Source organism: Portunus trituberculatus, chromosome 40 (assembly GCF_017591435.1).
Source record: "Portunus trituberculatus isolate SZX2019 chromosome 40, ASM1759143v1, whole genome shotgun sequence".
In the NCBI taxonomy this organism is placed as follows: Eukaryota; Metazoa; Arthropoda; class Malacostraca; order Decapoda; family Portunidae; genus Portunus; species Portunus trituberculatus.
Window position 1 is genome coordinate 4777088 of NC_059294.1, and position 15614 is coordinate 4792701.

General features: G+C 35.7%; 1 protein-coding gene and 1 long non-coding RNA gene across 10 annotated transcripts in view; one reads left to right on the forward strand and one right to left on the reverse strand.

The window, feature by feature from the left end:
* LOC123516108 (tensin-1-like) overlaps positions 1–7984 on the forward strand; it is a 400888-nt gene extending 392904 nt beyond the window's left edge. For all 9 annotated transcript variants that reach the window (XM_045275202.1, XM_045275204.1, XM_045275203.1 and 6 more), the window contains 3 exons: positions 1239–1445; positions 2389–2560; positions 6194–7984. In XM_045275202.1, coding sequence (XP_045131137.1) covers positions 1239–1445; positions 2389–2560; positions 6194–6400 — 586 coding nt within the window. In that variant the 3' untranslated portion in view covers positions 6401–7984. The remainder of the gene's footprint in view (positions 1–1238; positions 1446–2388; positions 2561–6193) is intronic.
* LOC123516111 lies at positions 1285–3289 on the reverse strand. The gene is made up of 3 exons (XR_006678090.1): positions 2956–3289; positions 2387–2524; positions 1285–1414 (listed from the first exon to the last, which is right to left on the reverse strand). It is a non-coding gene; the product is annotated as an uncharacterized LOC123516111 (long non-coding RNA).
* Positions 7985–15614: the final 7630 nt, after the last annotated feature.

Consider the following 15614-nt stretch of genomic DNA (forward strand, 5'->3'; position numbering starts at 1 on the left):
CTCACTCAAACTATTTCACACCTCCACACATCTCTGTGGGAAACTATATTTCTTCACATCCTTCAAGCATATTCCCTTGGCTATCTTTTTACTATGCGATCTCGTAGTTCTATTTAAATTTTCCTCTCTCAACATCATTTGTTCATTATCCACTTCATCCAAACCATTCAACAGTGTATAAACCTGTATCAAATCTCCTCTTTCTCTTCTTTGTTCCAAGGTAAGCAAATTCATTTCTTTTAATCTCTCCTCATAGGTCATTTCTGCCAATTCCGGAACCATTTTTGTTGCCATTCTCTGCAATCTCTCCAACTTCCTTATATGCTTCTTTTTATAAGGGGACCAAACCACCCAGCATATTCCAATCTTGGTCTAATTACCGTACTAATTAATTTCTTCATCATATCTTTATCCATATAATGAAAGGCTAATCCAATATTTCTAATCAAATTATATGTTTCTCCAAACATCTTGTCAATATGAGCCTCAAACTGCCCATGGTCTTGTATTATCACTCCCAAATCCTTTTCCTTTTCCACCTTTTTCAACACTACTCCTTCACCCATCTTGTATGACCCTCTTGGCCGTCTTCCACTCTTCCCCATCTCCATTACATGACTTTTGCTCAGATTAAATTCCATCTCCCACCTCTTGCTCCACTCCCAAATCCTATCCAGATCTGCCTGTAAAATTTCACAATCTTCTTCACTCTTCACATACCTACACAACTTCGCATCATCCGCAAACAAATTAATATAACTGTGTGTGTGTGTGTGTGTGTGTGTGTAATTCACCACCACAGTTGTCTGCTGATCACCCAGCCAGTCTTCCCCATTACGGAGCGAGCTCAGAGCTCATAGACCGATCTTCGGGTAGGACTGAGACCACAACACACACTCCACACACCGAGAATGGGAGGCCACAATCCCTTGAGTTACAACCCGTATCTATTTACTGCTAGGTGAACAGGGGCTACACATTAAGAGGCTTGCCCATTTGCCTCGCCGCTTCCCGGGACTTGAACTTGGGCCCTCTCGATTGTGAGTCGAGCGTGCTAACCACTACACTACGTGGTGTGTGTGTGTGTGTGTGTGTGTTTATTCTTTTCACCTACAAAGCCATGATAATAAAAAAATATTTACAGTTATCTTTATGTAGATATTTATTTTCAATTATTCAATCATAGAAAGAGAGCGATAGAATGATATTGTTATTACATCTTTGCCTTTTTCCTTCAGCCGAATCTCCGATGATGTAAAACTGAAGCGCATTTCCCAAATCTCTGTGAGCTCTAGCGCCTCTTCAGGAGTTGTGGCTCTCGATGTCTCCACGTCAAGCACACGTTCAGCAACTCCACCGCCTCTCCCTGAACGTTCAGATTCTCTCACGCCGCCAGAGGAGCCTCACCTGAAAACTGCAGCATGGTTTCAGGCAGGCATCCCTAGGTATGTTTCACAACACTAATATGTGCTAAGTGTTTAATGCCACCTTTGCTTTCGTACATTGTAAATATGAAGTTTTAACATTCTAATGCTTGACCTTGATTCCCACCTGCTCTCTTTGTTTATTATGTACATAGTACTCTATTATTTTTCCTGTGTCATAAGGAATATCCAGGTTCATATTATGCCAGAATGTCATATTTGTTGAACCAGTGTGTGTGTGTGTGTGTGTGTGTGTGTGTGTATGTATGTATGTATATATATATATATATATATATATATATATATATATATATATATATATATATATATATATATATATATATATATATATATATATATATATATATATATATATATATATATATATATATATATATATATATATATATATATATATTATACATCTAAAATTTTCAAGTATATAATACTTAGAAACTTAAAACTTTACACTGAATTTTTTCTCAACAATCAATCTTTTTTATTTAACCATAGTAATATATACATAGTTACATCAAGCCAAACTTAATTTCTAAATTATTTTTGTCCCTTACTGTATTTCATTATTCATTCATTACTTTATTCCTTTGTAGTTTTTTTCAGTTATTACACTTTTGTATGATGAAAATTCTGAATTTGAAGAAATGTGAAAATGAAGATTAACAACTAAATTAACTTGATCTAAAAACTAATTCAGTTTTCTTAATTTTATGTGGGGCCACTTGCAAAAAAAAAAAAATAGAAAACCTCTGTTGTCTTACACACCATGGATTCAGATTCTTGTATTTGATTCATTCAACCTCTTTCTAGCTGTAAGTTTCAATTGGTTTTACCATACAAAGTAATCAGTGAATTAATTACTAGTGAATTGTATTCATGATTAAAAGTAAACATAGACCAGTTTTGCTAAGACTTGGTATATTCTCATATATTCTTTTACCTACAGGGAGATTGCTCTGGAGGTGCTGAGTCATGAGCCAGTGGGGGCTTTCATGGTGCGTGAGTCCACCAGCAAACCTGGCTGTTATGCCCTCAGCCTCAGGGTGCCCCGGGACTTCACCGTGTCTGGCATTGCACACTACCTAATAGTCAAAACCAATAAAGGTTATAAGATCAAGGTGAGCTGCTGTAGTATCATAGATATGGTTTATATTGCTTGAGACTTTTTTGTGAAGGGTGAGTGTGTTCACCATATTTACCATTTCAATTTTCAGGCAAACTTTCCACTATATTCTCCATTTCTAATGAAAAATAATTTTATTCCTTGTGTGAATTTCTGTCATAACTTGATATCAGATATATTTATGATCCTGCTTAATGCAGTCATATCCCTATTTATGCATTTTCCACACACATTTAAGTACATACAATTACCAGGCTGACATTCCCCATGAAGTAGGTGAGGATAGAAAACTGAGACATGATGTACTCACTCAGTCACATCCACAAGCATTCCTTTAAAACCTCCATACCCAATGTTTTAACTTTTAAGGCACAAAGAACAGCTCCTTACTTAGTACACTGTGCATCTATTAGGTGCCTGGTATCCTCTGGTCTTTCCACAATGGGCAGCTAACTCCTGCTGCTCCCTCATAAACCAACACAAGACTTGAGCATCTTATCAAACTCGATATCAGATAACCTGTTGAGACTCCTGAACATGTGTTACCATTTATTTTATATATTTGTTTCCTTATTTCTCATAAGTAAAGGAGACTGATGAAATTATACAAAAAATCTAAAATTAATTTAACTTTCTCTAAAAAAGATAGATTGTATCTTTGACTTTTAATTTTGTTTCTTTAGTTGTAGGAAATTAAAAAAAACTAAGTATTCCAAAATTTACCTTTGAAAAGGGATGAAAAGTACATATACTATAGTCTGTTCACTTTAGTCTGAGCCGTGAAGCCGAGCCTCATTTGAAAGGAGGCCGCTGATTGGCTGGCCCCCTCTCACTCACCTTGTGTTGAAAGGCTGTGTCATGAATGCTTTGTGGTACATGCTTTTGTTTATGCGTTATATCTCATCTTATACACATAACAGACAATTTCTTTTGGTACCGTTACACTCAACAGTAAATGCAGAAACTGATACTCAGGGAAAAACAATTAATAAGCAACTATAAAGAAGTTTTAGCGAGTTCAAGTGGAAAACTTTTCGCGACATCTTTATAACACGGTTTACTTATCATCATATCCTTTGGATATATTTAAAGGAATGCTGTTATAAATTATTGCATTTCATAAAAGAATGACTCCTGAACGGTATGCAACTTCCAAATTATAGTTAAAAGATAATGTAAGCGAAATAGAGAATTATTTATGGGAAAGTATGACTCGCGAGGAAGGGCGTTGCGGAGTGCCGCCAGTGAAGACACACTGCTGGTTCACCTTGATCCAGTTATAACTGGATTACGCTCCCACCGCGACCACTCCTCCGTGCCCCTCCTCGCGAGTCATACTTTCCCATAAATAATAGGCTATTTCGCTTACATTATCTTCTAACTATAATTTGATAGTTGCATTACCTTCAGGAGACATCCCTTGATTAAATGCAATAGTTTAAAGCAGCATTCCTTATAATATATACACAGAAAATGATGATAAATAAACTGTGTTATAAAGTTATCGCAATGCAGCCTTCATTTCAATTCGTCAAAACTTCTTTATTGTTGCATATTGCTATTTTTTCCTTGAGTATCGAAAGTTCCGCATTCACTGCTCAGGCTAAAGGTACCAACAGAACTTATCTGTCGTGTGCATGAGACAAGATATAAGGAATAAAACATAAACATGTACCACGAGAGCTGTCAGTACACAGCCTCTCAACACAGTGAGCAGGGAGCGTGCCAGCCAATCAGCTCTCGCCTTACCTCCATCCTCACCTCCTGGATACAGTATCGTGTCGTGCTGCTCACTGTCACTTGCCCGTCACCGCGAGTGACACCGTCTCATAAATAATTATGTAATTAGCTTACATTATCTTTTAACTATAATTTGGAAGTTGCATACCGTTCAGGAGTCATTCTTTTATGAAATGCAATCATTTATAACAGCATTCCTTTAAATATATCCAAAGGATATGATAATAAGTAAACCGTGTTATAAAGATGTCGCGAAAAGTTTTCCACTTCAACTCGCTAAAACTTCTTTATAGTTGCTTATTAATTGTTTTTCCCCGAGTATCAAAGCTTCTGCATTTACTGTTGAGTGTAACGGTACCAACAGAAACTGTCTGTTATGTGTATAAGATGAGATATAACACATAAAACAAAAGCATGTACCACAAAGCATTCATGATGCAGCCTTTCAACACAAGGTGAGTGAGAGAGGGGGTCAGCCAATCAGCGGCCTCCTTTCAAATGAGGCTCGGCTTCACGGCTCAGACTAAAGTGAACAGACTATAGTTAATTATTTCTTTATGTACTTAGGTGGAAAAAATGAGTTAATACAAAATTTTGCTTGTCAAAATTGCTAGAGGAACGGAGGCATACAGATAGCAAGTTCAGTGTAGCAATAACCAAGGAATAAATTATGTAAGAATGCAATAGTTTTGAGAATTGATAACTGATAGGTCAAGCAGAGCCATTAATGTGTTTGATTAAGTTGTGCTGGAAGAACCATTCCATACATCTATGAAGATGTCTCCAGTACATGGTTGGATAAGGCCCTTGTAGAGTTAGAGGCTGGGAGGTGAAATCAGTTGGTTGAAATGTTACAGTACACTTAACTTGTTTTACTAAGAGATGAGATGTGAAATTTTCAGGTGAAATTTTTGGTAAAGAATGGCTTTAGTATGTTATATGTAAATAAGTAAGATAAGTAACTGCTATTAAAAACAGGATATAGTTGACTGTAAAGTAATGTTGAGTAAATTAATGAAGGAATGAAAAGTAGGAAACATTGAACAACACAATATTCATTATGCAGCATTCATGAAATATTATAAAACTATTTAAAGGTAAATATTTTGTGGTTACTTTCTGTTAGTTGTTTAATTCCTTTTCACTTGATCAATTAGCTACTGACATTAAGAAATGCAAGGTAAAATCATTAACATGAGGAATTAATAGGACAAAGGACTTGCATAGTAGAAAGGATACAATGATAAAGACAGAACAACACTGGCTGTCTGTCACTGTATGAATGATCTATCATAAAAAAAAAAATGGTGCAGGTGCAAATAAATAAATGGTTTATAAGGAAAGAAAAAAAATTCCAAAAGAAAATTACTAAGATTCAGTAAGGAAAGCCAGATTATTAGTAGAATATCCTTTGCAGAAACTATACTAATGAACAGACTGTGTGAATAGAAGTCTATGAATTTTTCCATTTAAAATAGATTCAAAGGTTTTAGAAAGACAGAAATAAATTGAATGTAGGCAAACTTCAGAAAGAAGGAAAGATTGATAGACAAGGAAAACTATAAAGAAGCAAGGAACAAAATGTTATGCACCTCTAGGTTCATTAATAAAATCACTCCTTTCAATACCTAAATTATCAGATTTATCCTTACCTTTTCAGTCCATTTCATACAAAGTTAATTACACCAAATTTTCATCTTATAAACATGCTTCCATCCTTTTAACCTCAATTATAGCCTATCAAAGTAAAAATGTACCTAATTTTGTTTGTAAATTATGTAATTGTAATATGTATCAATGAATGTGCTGTAGATGTACATACATACAGTGTTTTGAACCACACTAGCATTGGGTGATTTGCACCTACAGTATGATTTCCATCAAACAGGGTTTCACGAAGGAGTTCAGCACATTGACAGCCCTCATCACCCACCACTCAGTGATGCCGGAGCTGTTGCCTTGCCCTCTCTCACTAAGCCGCTACAACCCGACCTTCACGTCTGATGATCAGGCACGCAATGATTCCAATGATGACGATCCAGACTACAACACACTTTCAGACTTTAGGAAGATGATGGCTGACCTGAATGTGTGAGCTGTTTAAGGTAGAAAATAGGTATGGAATGCTTCCATGATGTTAAAGTTTGACAACATACAGCTAAGCCAGTAAAATATTCATTTTAATTTCCTAAACTGTAAATAAGTTCCTTTCTTTTTACATTCATAATGTTCAAACTTCCAAATGTATGTCAAAAATTTAGTTACATATTATCTTACATTCTTCCCATACGTATCATATTTGTATCGGAGCCAAAATGCAACTGATTGTCATACATACTTTATGGTAATATTTGAGTTGTATTAGAAATACAATTAATTAAAAAGTGTTGAAATATAGTCTCAAAAATATCAGCATTAAAGGTTTTTATGAAATGAAATAGTATCAATCTATAAATTTTGTCTTGAATGAAATCCATGACTCAACATTTAACTAAGTCACAAATAAGAAAACATTTATCCAATTCTACTAAGAAGAGATTGTTGTGTCATTGTTTCATATAACATTACAAGAATATAATCCTGCTTTATTTTTATTTTTTTTATAATGCACTATGTATTACAACATTTTTAAAGATATATAATTAATATTGAATACTGTATCTAACAAATTTTTTATTTTGTAATCAAATGTATTTGAATATTTATCATCATTTAGAAAACAAAATCCATTTTCTTTTAGTACTTTTTAAAGCTTTATGCATGTGAGACCAATCTTCAAGTGTTTTGATGAGGAATGATGACATCCTCGCGTGATGATTAGTGCCACTTTTATACATAGATATTCTTGTGAGAACCTCAGCCCTGATCAGTGATTGTGATGTTCACTGTAGGATTCCTAGGTGTATGTATGGCTAATTTGGTTCAAGCTAGAAAGATTATAAAAGAAATTTTGTATTGAAACCTTATTTATATGAATGCATGGTTTGTCCAACGTGATAATTGGCAGATTTTGAATCACAATTATCTATTCAACAACTGAAGTACTGCCTTTATTTACATACCTACTCTGTGGTCTAAAAAAGGCTGTGGCATAATTGAATTAATAGTTTAACATTAAATATGGTACTTCAGCTGTAGAAGTGGATTAAAATTTTGCATTACACATACATATATGTGATTCGTAATACAGTGGTGGCTCGGGTAATGAATTGAATTTGATCCATAATGTAGATCGTATCTTGAAACACTCATATCTTAAAACAAATTTCCCCATTTCAAATAACAGAGATCTAATTAATCCATTCCACACCCAAAAAATATCAATATAAGAATCAATTAACATGGAATTTGATGCAAAATCAAATTAATTTTCTAACAAATAACAATGATAGATATTATATAGTGGTCCCTCCCTATATCATTGTGTGTGTTTTAATGAAGCAAGAAAAACAGAAAGCAAAGATTGTGTGAGTTGCATTGTGTTTATGGCAGGAGAGAGAGAGAGAGAGAGAGAGAGAGAGAGAGAGAGAGAGAGAGAGAGAGAGAGAGAGATTGTTATATAACTGGATGGAGGGGAGATAAATGGGATGGAAGGGAGATAAGTGTGTGTGTGTGTGTGTGTGTGTGTGTGTGTGTGTGTGTGTGTGTGTGTGTGTGTGTGTGTGTGTGTGTGTGTATTCACCTAGTTCACCTAGTTGTAATTTTACAGGGCCTGGGTATCATACTCGTGTGGCCCCGTCTCCATGTCTACACACATCCAACTTTCCTTTAAAATTATGCACACTCCTCGCTGACACCACCTCCTCACTCAAACTATTCCACACCTCCACACACCTCTGTTGGAAACTATATTTCTTCACATCCTTCAAGCATATTCCCTTGGCTATCGTTTTACTTTGCGATCTCGTAGTTCTATTTAAATTTTCCTCTCTCAACATCATTTGTTCATTATCCACTTAATCCAAACCATTCAACAGTTTATAAACCTGTATTAAATCTCCTCTTTCTCTTTTTTGTTCCAAGGTAAGCAAATTAATTTCTTTTAATCTCTCCTCATAGGTCATTTCTGCCAATTCCGGTACCATTTTTGTTGCCATTCTCTGCAATCTCCAACTTCCTTATATGCTTCTTTTTATAAGGGGACCAAACCACCCCAGCATATTCCAATCTTGGTCTAATTACCATACTAATTAATTTCTTCATCATATCTTTATCCATATAATGAAAGGCTAATCCAATATTTGTAATCAAATTATGTTTCTCCAAACATCTTGTCAATATGAGCCTCAAACTGTCCATGGTCTTGTATTATCACTCCCAAATCCTTTTCCTTTTCCACCTTTTTCAACACTACTCCTTCACCCATCTTGTATGACCCTCTTGACCGTCTTCCACTCTTCCCCATCTCCATTACATGACTTTTGCTCAGATTAAATTCCATCTCACACCTCTTGCTCTACTCCCAAATCCTATCCAGATCTGCCTGTAAAATTTTACAATCTTCTTCACTCTTCACATACCTACACAACTTCGCATCATCCGCAAGCAAATTAATATAACTGTGTGTGTGTGTGTGTGTGTGTGGCGTGCGTGCGTGCGTACGCATGCACATGTGCCATATACTGTGTGTGTGTGTGTGTGTGCTTCTATGTCCATATGTGTGTGTGTGTGTGTGTGTGTGTGTGTGTGTGTGTGTGTGTGTGTGTGTGTGTGTGTGTGTGTGTGTGTGTGTAATTCACCATGATTGCCTGCTGTGCTTCTAAAGTCATATTCTTCTCTCAGGATCAGTTTCTCATTATCCACTTCATCCATTCCGTTAATCAATTTATAAACTTGTATCAGATCCCCTCTCTCTCTTCTTTGCTCCAAGGTTGGTAGATCCATAGCCTTTAGTCTCTCCTCATATGTCATCCCTTTAAATTCTGGAACCATTCTTGTAGCCATTTTTTGTAGTCTCTCTAATTTTCTTATGTGTTTCTTTTTATGGGGAGTCCACACAACTCCTGCATATTCCAATCTAGGTCTTATTTTAGTACTTATCAATTTCTTCATCATTTCCTTGTGTGTGTGTGTGTGTGTGTGTGTGTGTGTGTGTGTGTGTGTGTGTGTGTGTGTGTGTGTGTGTGTGTGTGTGTGTGTGTATTTTACCTAGTTGTAGTTTTACAGGGCCTGGGCTTTACGCTTGTGTGGCCCGTCTCCATATCTACACTTATCCAATCTTTTACTTTAAAACTATGCACACTCGTTGCAGACACTACTTCTTCATCTAAACTGTTCCAAGTCTCAATACATCTTTGCGGAAACTATATTTTTAACATCTCTCAGACATCTTTCCTTTCTCAGCTTTTTACTATGCGATCTTGTGCTTTGAATGTCATATTCTTCTCTCAGGATCAGTTTCTCATTATCCACTTGGTCCATTCCGTTGATCAATTTATAAACTTGTATCAGATCTCCTCTCTCCCTTCTTTGTTCCAGGGTTGGTAGATCCATAGCCTTTAGTCTCTCCTCATATGTCATCCCTTCAAATTCTGGAACCATTCTTGTAGCCATTTTTTGTAGCCTCTCCAATTTCCTTATGTGTTTCTTTTTATGAGGGGTCCACACTACTCCTGCATATTCCAATCTGGGTCTTATTATAGTACTTATCAATTTCTTCATCATTTCTTTGTCCATGTAGTGAAATGCTACTCCAATATTCCTTAGCAAATTATATGTTTCTCTAAAAATTCTATCAATATGGCTTACTGGTTGATTGTTTTCTTCCATCGTCACTCCTAAGTCCTTTTCCTTTTTACTTTCTCCAGTTCTACTCCATCTCCCATCTTATAGATTCCCACAGGTCGTCTTTCACTCTTTCCCATTTCCATGACATGGCTTTTGTTCACATTGAATTCCATTTCCCACTTCTTACTCCATTCCCAGATCTTATTTAGGTCTTCTTGCAGTATTTCACAATCCTCCTTTTGCTTTATAACTCTGCACAGTTTCGTATCATCCAAAACAAATTTATGTAGCTGTTCACTCCTTCTGGCATGTCGTTAATATAAATGAGGAAAAGTATTGGTGCCAATACTGACCCCTGTGGCACTCCGCTTTCTACTGCTCTCCACTTGGACTTCATATCTTTAACTACCGTCCTTATTTCTCTCCCCCTCAAATAATTTTCTATCCATCTCAATGTGCTTCCTTTTAAGCCACCCTTCTCCTCTAACTTCCACAGTAATCTTGCATGTGGCACTTTGTCAAACGCCTTTTTTAAATCCAAATAAATGCAGTCAACCCATCCTCTCTCTCTTGTACTCTATCAACTATTCTAGAATAGAAACTCAATAAATTAGTTACACAAGACCATCCTTTTCTAAAACCAAATTGGCTATTTGATATTAATTTGTTGTCTTCAAGGAACTCGATCCATTGTTTCTTTATTATTCTTTCACACATCTTGCATATTACACTAGTTAGTGATACCGGTCTGTAATTTAAAGGTTCTTCCTTCCTTCCGCTCTTATATATGGGAACCACCTCAGCTCTTTTCCATTCTACTGGCACTGTTCCATTTTCTATTGAGCATTTTATGATGTTGTATATAGGACTTGCTAGTTCTTCCCTACATTCTTTCAGTATTCTGCCTGAGACTTCATCCAGTCCCATTGCCTTCTCTTCATCCAGTTCCTTCATTAACTCTTTTATTTCAAGCTTGGTTACTTTAATCTCTTTCATATAGATTGTCTCTATTACTCTGTGGCCTCTTGAATTTGGATTCCTTAGTAAAGACCTCCTGGAATTTTTCATTTAATAATTCTGCCATACTTTTTGGGTCTTCCACCATCCCGTTCTCTCCTTTTAACCTTTCTATTGTTTCTTTTTGCCTAATTTTTCCATTTATGAATCTATAGAAGAATTTTGGTTCCTCCTTACATTTTTCGACAATGTCTTTTTCGAAGTTCTTTTCCTCTTCCTTCCTCACCTTAACATATTCATTTCTTGCTGCTTTGAAGTTTTCCTTATTTGCTGGATTCCTATTTCTCCTCCACCTTTTCCATGCTCCATCTCTTTTCTCCTTTGCCTTGCACACCTTGCATTAAACCAATCTTTCTTTCCTTCTTCTTTAGGTCTATATTTTGGGACATATTCCTGACTCCTGTTTTGTATATTTCCAAAAATAAGTTATATTTGTCTTGCATTGTCTCTGAGTTTTCCATCTCCTCCCAGTCTACGTTTTAAAATAGTTCTTGAGATTCTCAATATCAGCCTTTCTGTAATTTAATCGGTCTCCTTTGTATGAATTGTCTCTATCTTCCTTTCCTCTTCTATATCTATTTCTAATATTGCATGGTCACTCTTTCCCAATGGGCACTTATATCTTATATCATCATTCATTTGTATATCCCTTGTAAAAACTAGGTCCAATCTCGCCGCTCGTTTTCCTCTGAATCTTGTGCATTCCTTTACTCTCTGGTCCATCATATTGTCTATCATTAGGTTCAAGAATCTTTCTCCCAGGCTTCTTCCCCATACCACTTTCATAATTTTCCCAGTCCACTTCTTTACAGTTGAAATCTCCTACTAATATCACTTTTCTCCTTTCTTTAACGATTCTCATTAGACTCCTTATTGTGTCATCTATCATGTCTTTATATTCTTGATTGGTCCATAAATTTGCTTTTGGTGGCACATATGTTACAATGATTGTTATCTCTTTTTTATTAATATGCATCTTAATATACAATACTTCTGCTTTTCCTTCCCCACATTCCATTTCATTTATCACTAACTCTTTCCTTAACATAATCATGACTCCTCCTCCTCCTTTACCCACTCTGTCTCTTCTCCATACATTATACCTATTGTCCAAGTCTATTTCGATTGCCTTATTTAGTTTTGTTTCAGCCAGGCATACAATATCTGGTGTGTGTGTATTTACCTAATTGTATTTACCTAATTGTAACATACGGGAAAAGAGCTATGCTCGTACTGTCCCGTCTCCATATCTACTAATGTCCAGCTTTTTCTTAAAATCATGAATATTCCTTGCGTTGACCACTTCCACGTCTAAACTATTCCATGCTTCCACCCTTCTATGAGGGAAGCTATATTTTTTCACATCTCTCCTATAAGTGGCCATTTTTAGTTTTTTCCCATGCCCTCTCGACATTCTTTCATTCCACATACACAGATCTTCCCTATCCATTTTTTCCATGCCAATCATCACTCTGTATATTGCTATCAGGTCTCCCCTTTCTCTTCTGTTTTCCAGGGTCGGAAGTTGCATTCTGTTCAGTCTGTCTTCATAAGTCAAATCTCTTAAGTCAGGCACCATTTTGTTGTGTGTGTGTGTGTGTGTGTGTGTGTGTGTGTGTGTGTGTGTGTGTGTGTGTTTGTTTGTTTGTTTGTTTGTTTGTTTGTTTGTTTGTTTGATCTGCTGCAGTCTCTGACGAGACAGCCAGACGTTACCCTATGGAGCGAGCTCAGAGCTCATTATTTCCGATCTTCGGATAGGCCTGAGACCAGGCACACACCACACACCGGGACAACTTCTCGATTTACATCCCGTACCTACTCACTGCTAGGTGAACAGGGGCTACACGTGAAAGGAGACACACCCAAATATCTCCACCCGGCCGGGGAATCGAACCCTGGTCCCTGTGTGTGTGTGTGTGTGTGTGTATACACTGAGAGCGTGATTCGTCATGTAGTGGCAGGAACCACATGGGTTAACCACAGTGTTGCATGTAACCCAAGCAATTGCTCATATACCGAGGTGAATTTTCTGAGTATTTTGTATTCATAACCTGAATTGCTCATAAAGTAAGACACTCATATCCCGAGGCACCATTGTATAGAATAATTTCCTGAAATAAAGATTCTTCAAGATTTCACTTTAATAATGGCTATTACAATCTAAAAAGAAAATGTCACAACATTAATTTTTCAATATGAAAGGAGAGCCATACTTCTAACATTTCTACACTGTGTGAGTATCTTTAAGTTATGCCTTTCTTCATTCTGTGTGAGAGCAGAATGGTGATAAGGATTGCCCTCTCATCCTGTAGCAAAAATTCTTCCAAATTAAGTGATTGTGTTTTATATGTGTTGGGATATATGTAGTATGCACTAACTAGAATACAAGTTTGTGGTGATATTTTTTTGCATGATATGAAACTAATTTGGTCCTTATTTAATGACTTCATCATATTTGTATATGTGATGTAAAATTTGTAAATGTTCAGAACACAATTTCAGCTTGCCCACCAGTGTGTCCAGAGCACTACACTTCCCCAGGGAGTGGGCAGGATAGAGCCAAGGGATGAGTATTGATGCTTGTTTTAGCACCTTCCAAAGAATGTAGAATATTCAATATGAGCTTTATTGTGATATAGTATCAGCAATTTTGCCGAAACTATTAGTTTGTAGGAGAAACTTGTCCCCTGGGTGCATTACTTAAACCCAGTCAGGATTATGGGCAGGGTATGAGGAAGTCCTCAGTATGATGGTTCAAAGCTCAGAATGTTATTTCTTTGATTATGAGAGTCATTTTTTGTGATATGTATGTATATTTTGTACCACTTTGTCATTTGCTATGAATATATATAAATATAATTTTTTTTTCTAATCTAATACTGTGTGCGAGCTCCTGAGATTAACTCTGGAGTGATGTGCACTATCATGTACAGTGTAGAGATATAAGGCAAGCACAAGAAAACTTAATTTCATTATGCAATCTTTGAAAATTTGTCTCATAAAAGGGGTATGAAGTTCATTGAAGTAGATTTATGATAAATATGGTTTAATTTGAAATTGTTTTAAATTCAAGTTTATATAATTTATAAAAAAATAATTATAATTTCCATTGTAACTCCTCTCAGCATCTAAAAGAAATACATAAAACAAATTGGACAGCATAAATCCCTTCCTTTAGTCACTTGTTGCTGATAAACAGTTTTAATCTGAAAATAATGTGTTTAAAAAATATACACACACACACACACACACACATATATATATATATATATATATATATATATATATATATATATATATATATATATATATATATATATATATATATATATATATATATATATATATATATATATTTGGTACCTTATCCTTTTGATGAATATGTCCATCACAATTTACTGATTTGTACACCACTAGCTATATCACCTGTCATGTAGGGATGAACAGTATTATCAAAAAAGGAATACAGCTTTTCAAGGATGTAGTTGAGAGTAGATGACATCAGCTTAATATATTTACAAAATGAGACTGTCGCTAATACTTCTTAATGTTCATTTACTTCAATAATTGGATTTTTTTTTTTCGCATGACAAAGGTGTTTATCAATGAAACTCTAAAAACAATGCATAAGTTTATAGGTAAGTGATATAAGGTAAGACAAAACTCCATATCTACATATTGAGATTCAAACAATAAGAAAATTTTGTTAACAAAAGTATACAGCTTGTCATGCATTCTTCAGACTATTTCCTATAATCTGACTGCTACAATAATGTTCTTCTACTATATATAACAGCCATTGAGAATCATTATAGAGAAAGTGTTTACAAAGCCAAAATTTAAGTTTTGTTAGTAAGAATTACCTGACTTCTTTATTGGAAATGGTTCCCTAAATAGTCTCCACTGTTGTTTGTCATCCACTCCCTTAAGGTGTTCACTACAAAAGGCAGGCACTATTTAGTATTCCAACTCAGGACCTTCATTTGCTGGGCAGATTTGGTATCTGTTACACCATTGTCCCATTCTGGTGGTAACCCTCATATCCCCTCGAAGGCATCCTGCCCCCGAGGAAGGCCAGTCCATTGAATTTGAATTGCTGACAGGATACTACTCACTGCATTATGTTAGAATGGTAAGGGCTTCACCAGGAAAGGTAGTTACCATCCAGGATTCAAACCTGGGACCTTTCATTTGCTGGGCATATGTGCTACCTATCACACCACAGTTGCCTCCATCACAATATTCAAATTGCTCTTAAAAGTAAGGATAAGATCACTTCTAGGAATCACTTGTTCCCTTCTGCTGAAATGTTGATCTAAAAATTATCTATATATATATGAAACGTAAAAAAAAAAAAAAACTAAGTATTTTTATCATGTAAACTGCCTTAATTAACAAGACATCTGCTTAGGTCAGTGACTTGGAAATTGTTTTTTAGATTGAGTTAAGTAGCATATCAGTGATTGAAAAATTGAAAAGTAATTACATTTCATGTCATCATATAACAAGGTGAAACAAGAATATTTCTTCCCATAACTAGTCATGAAAGGAGGCACATCTCGGCA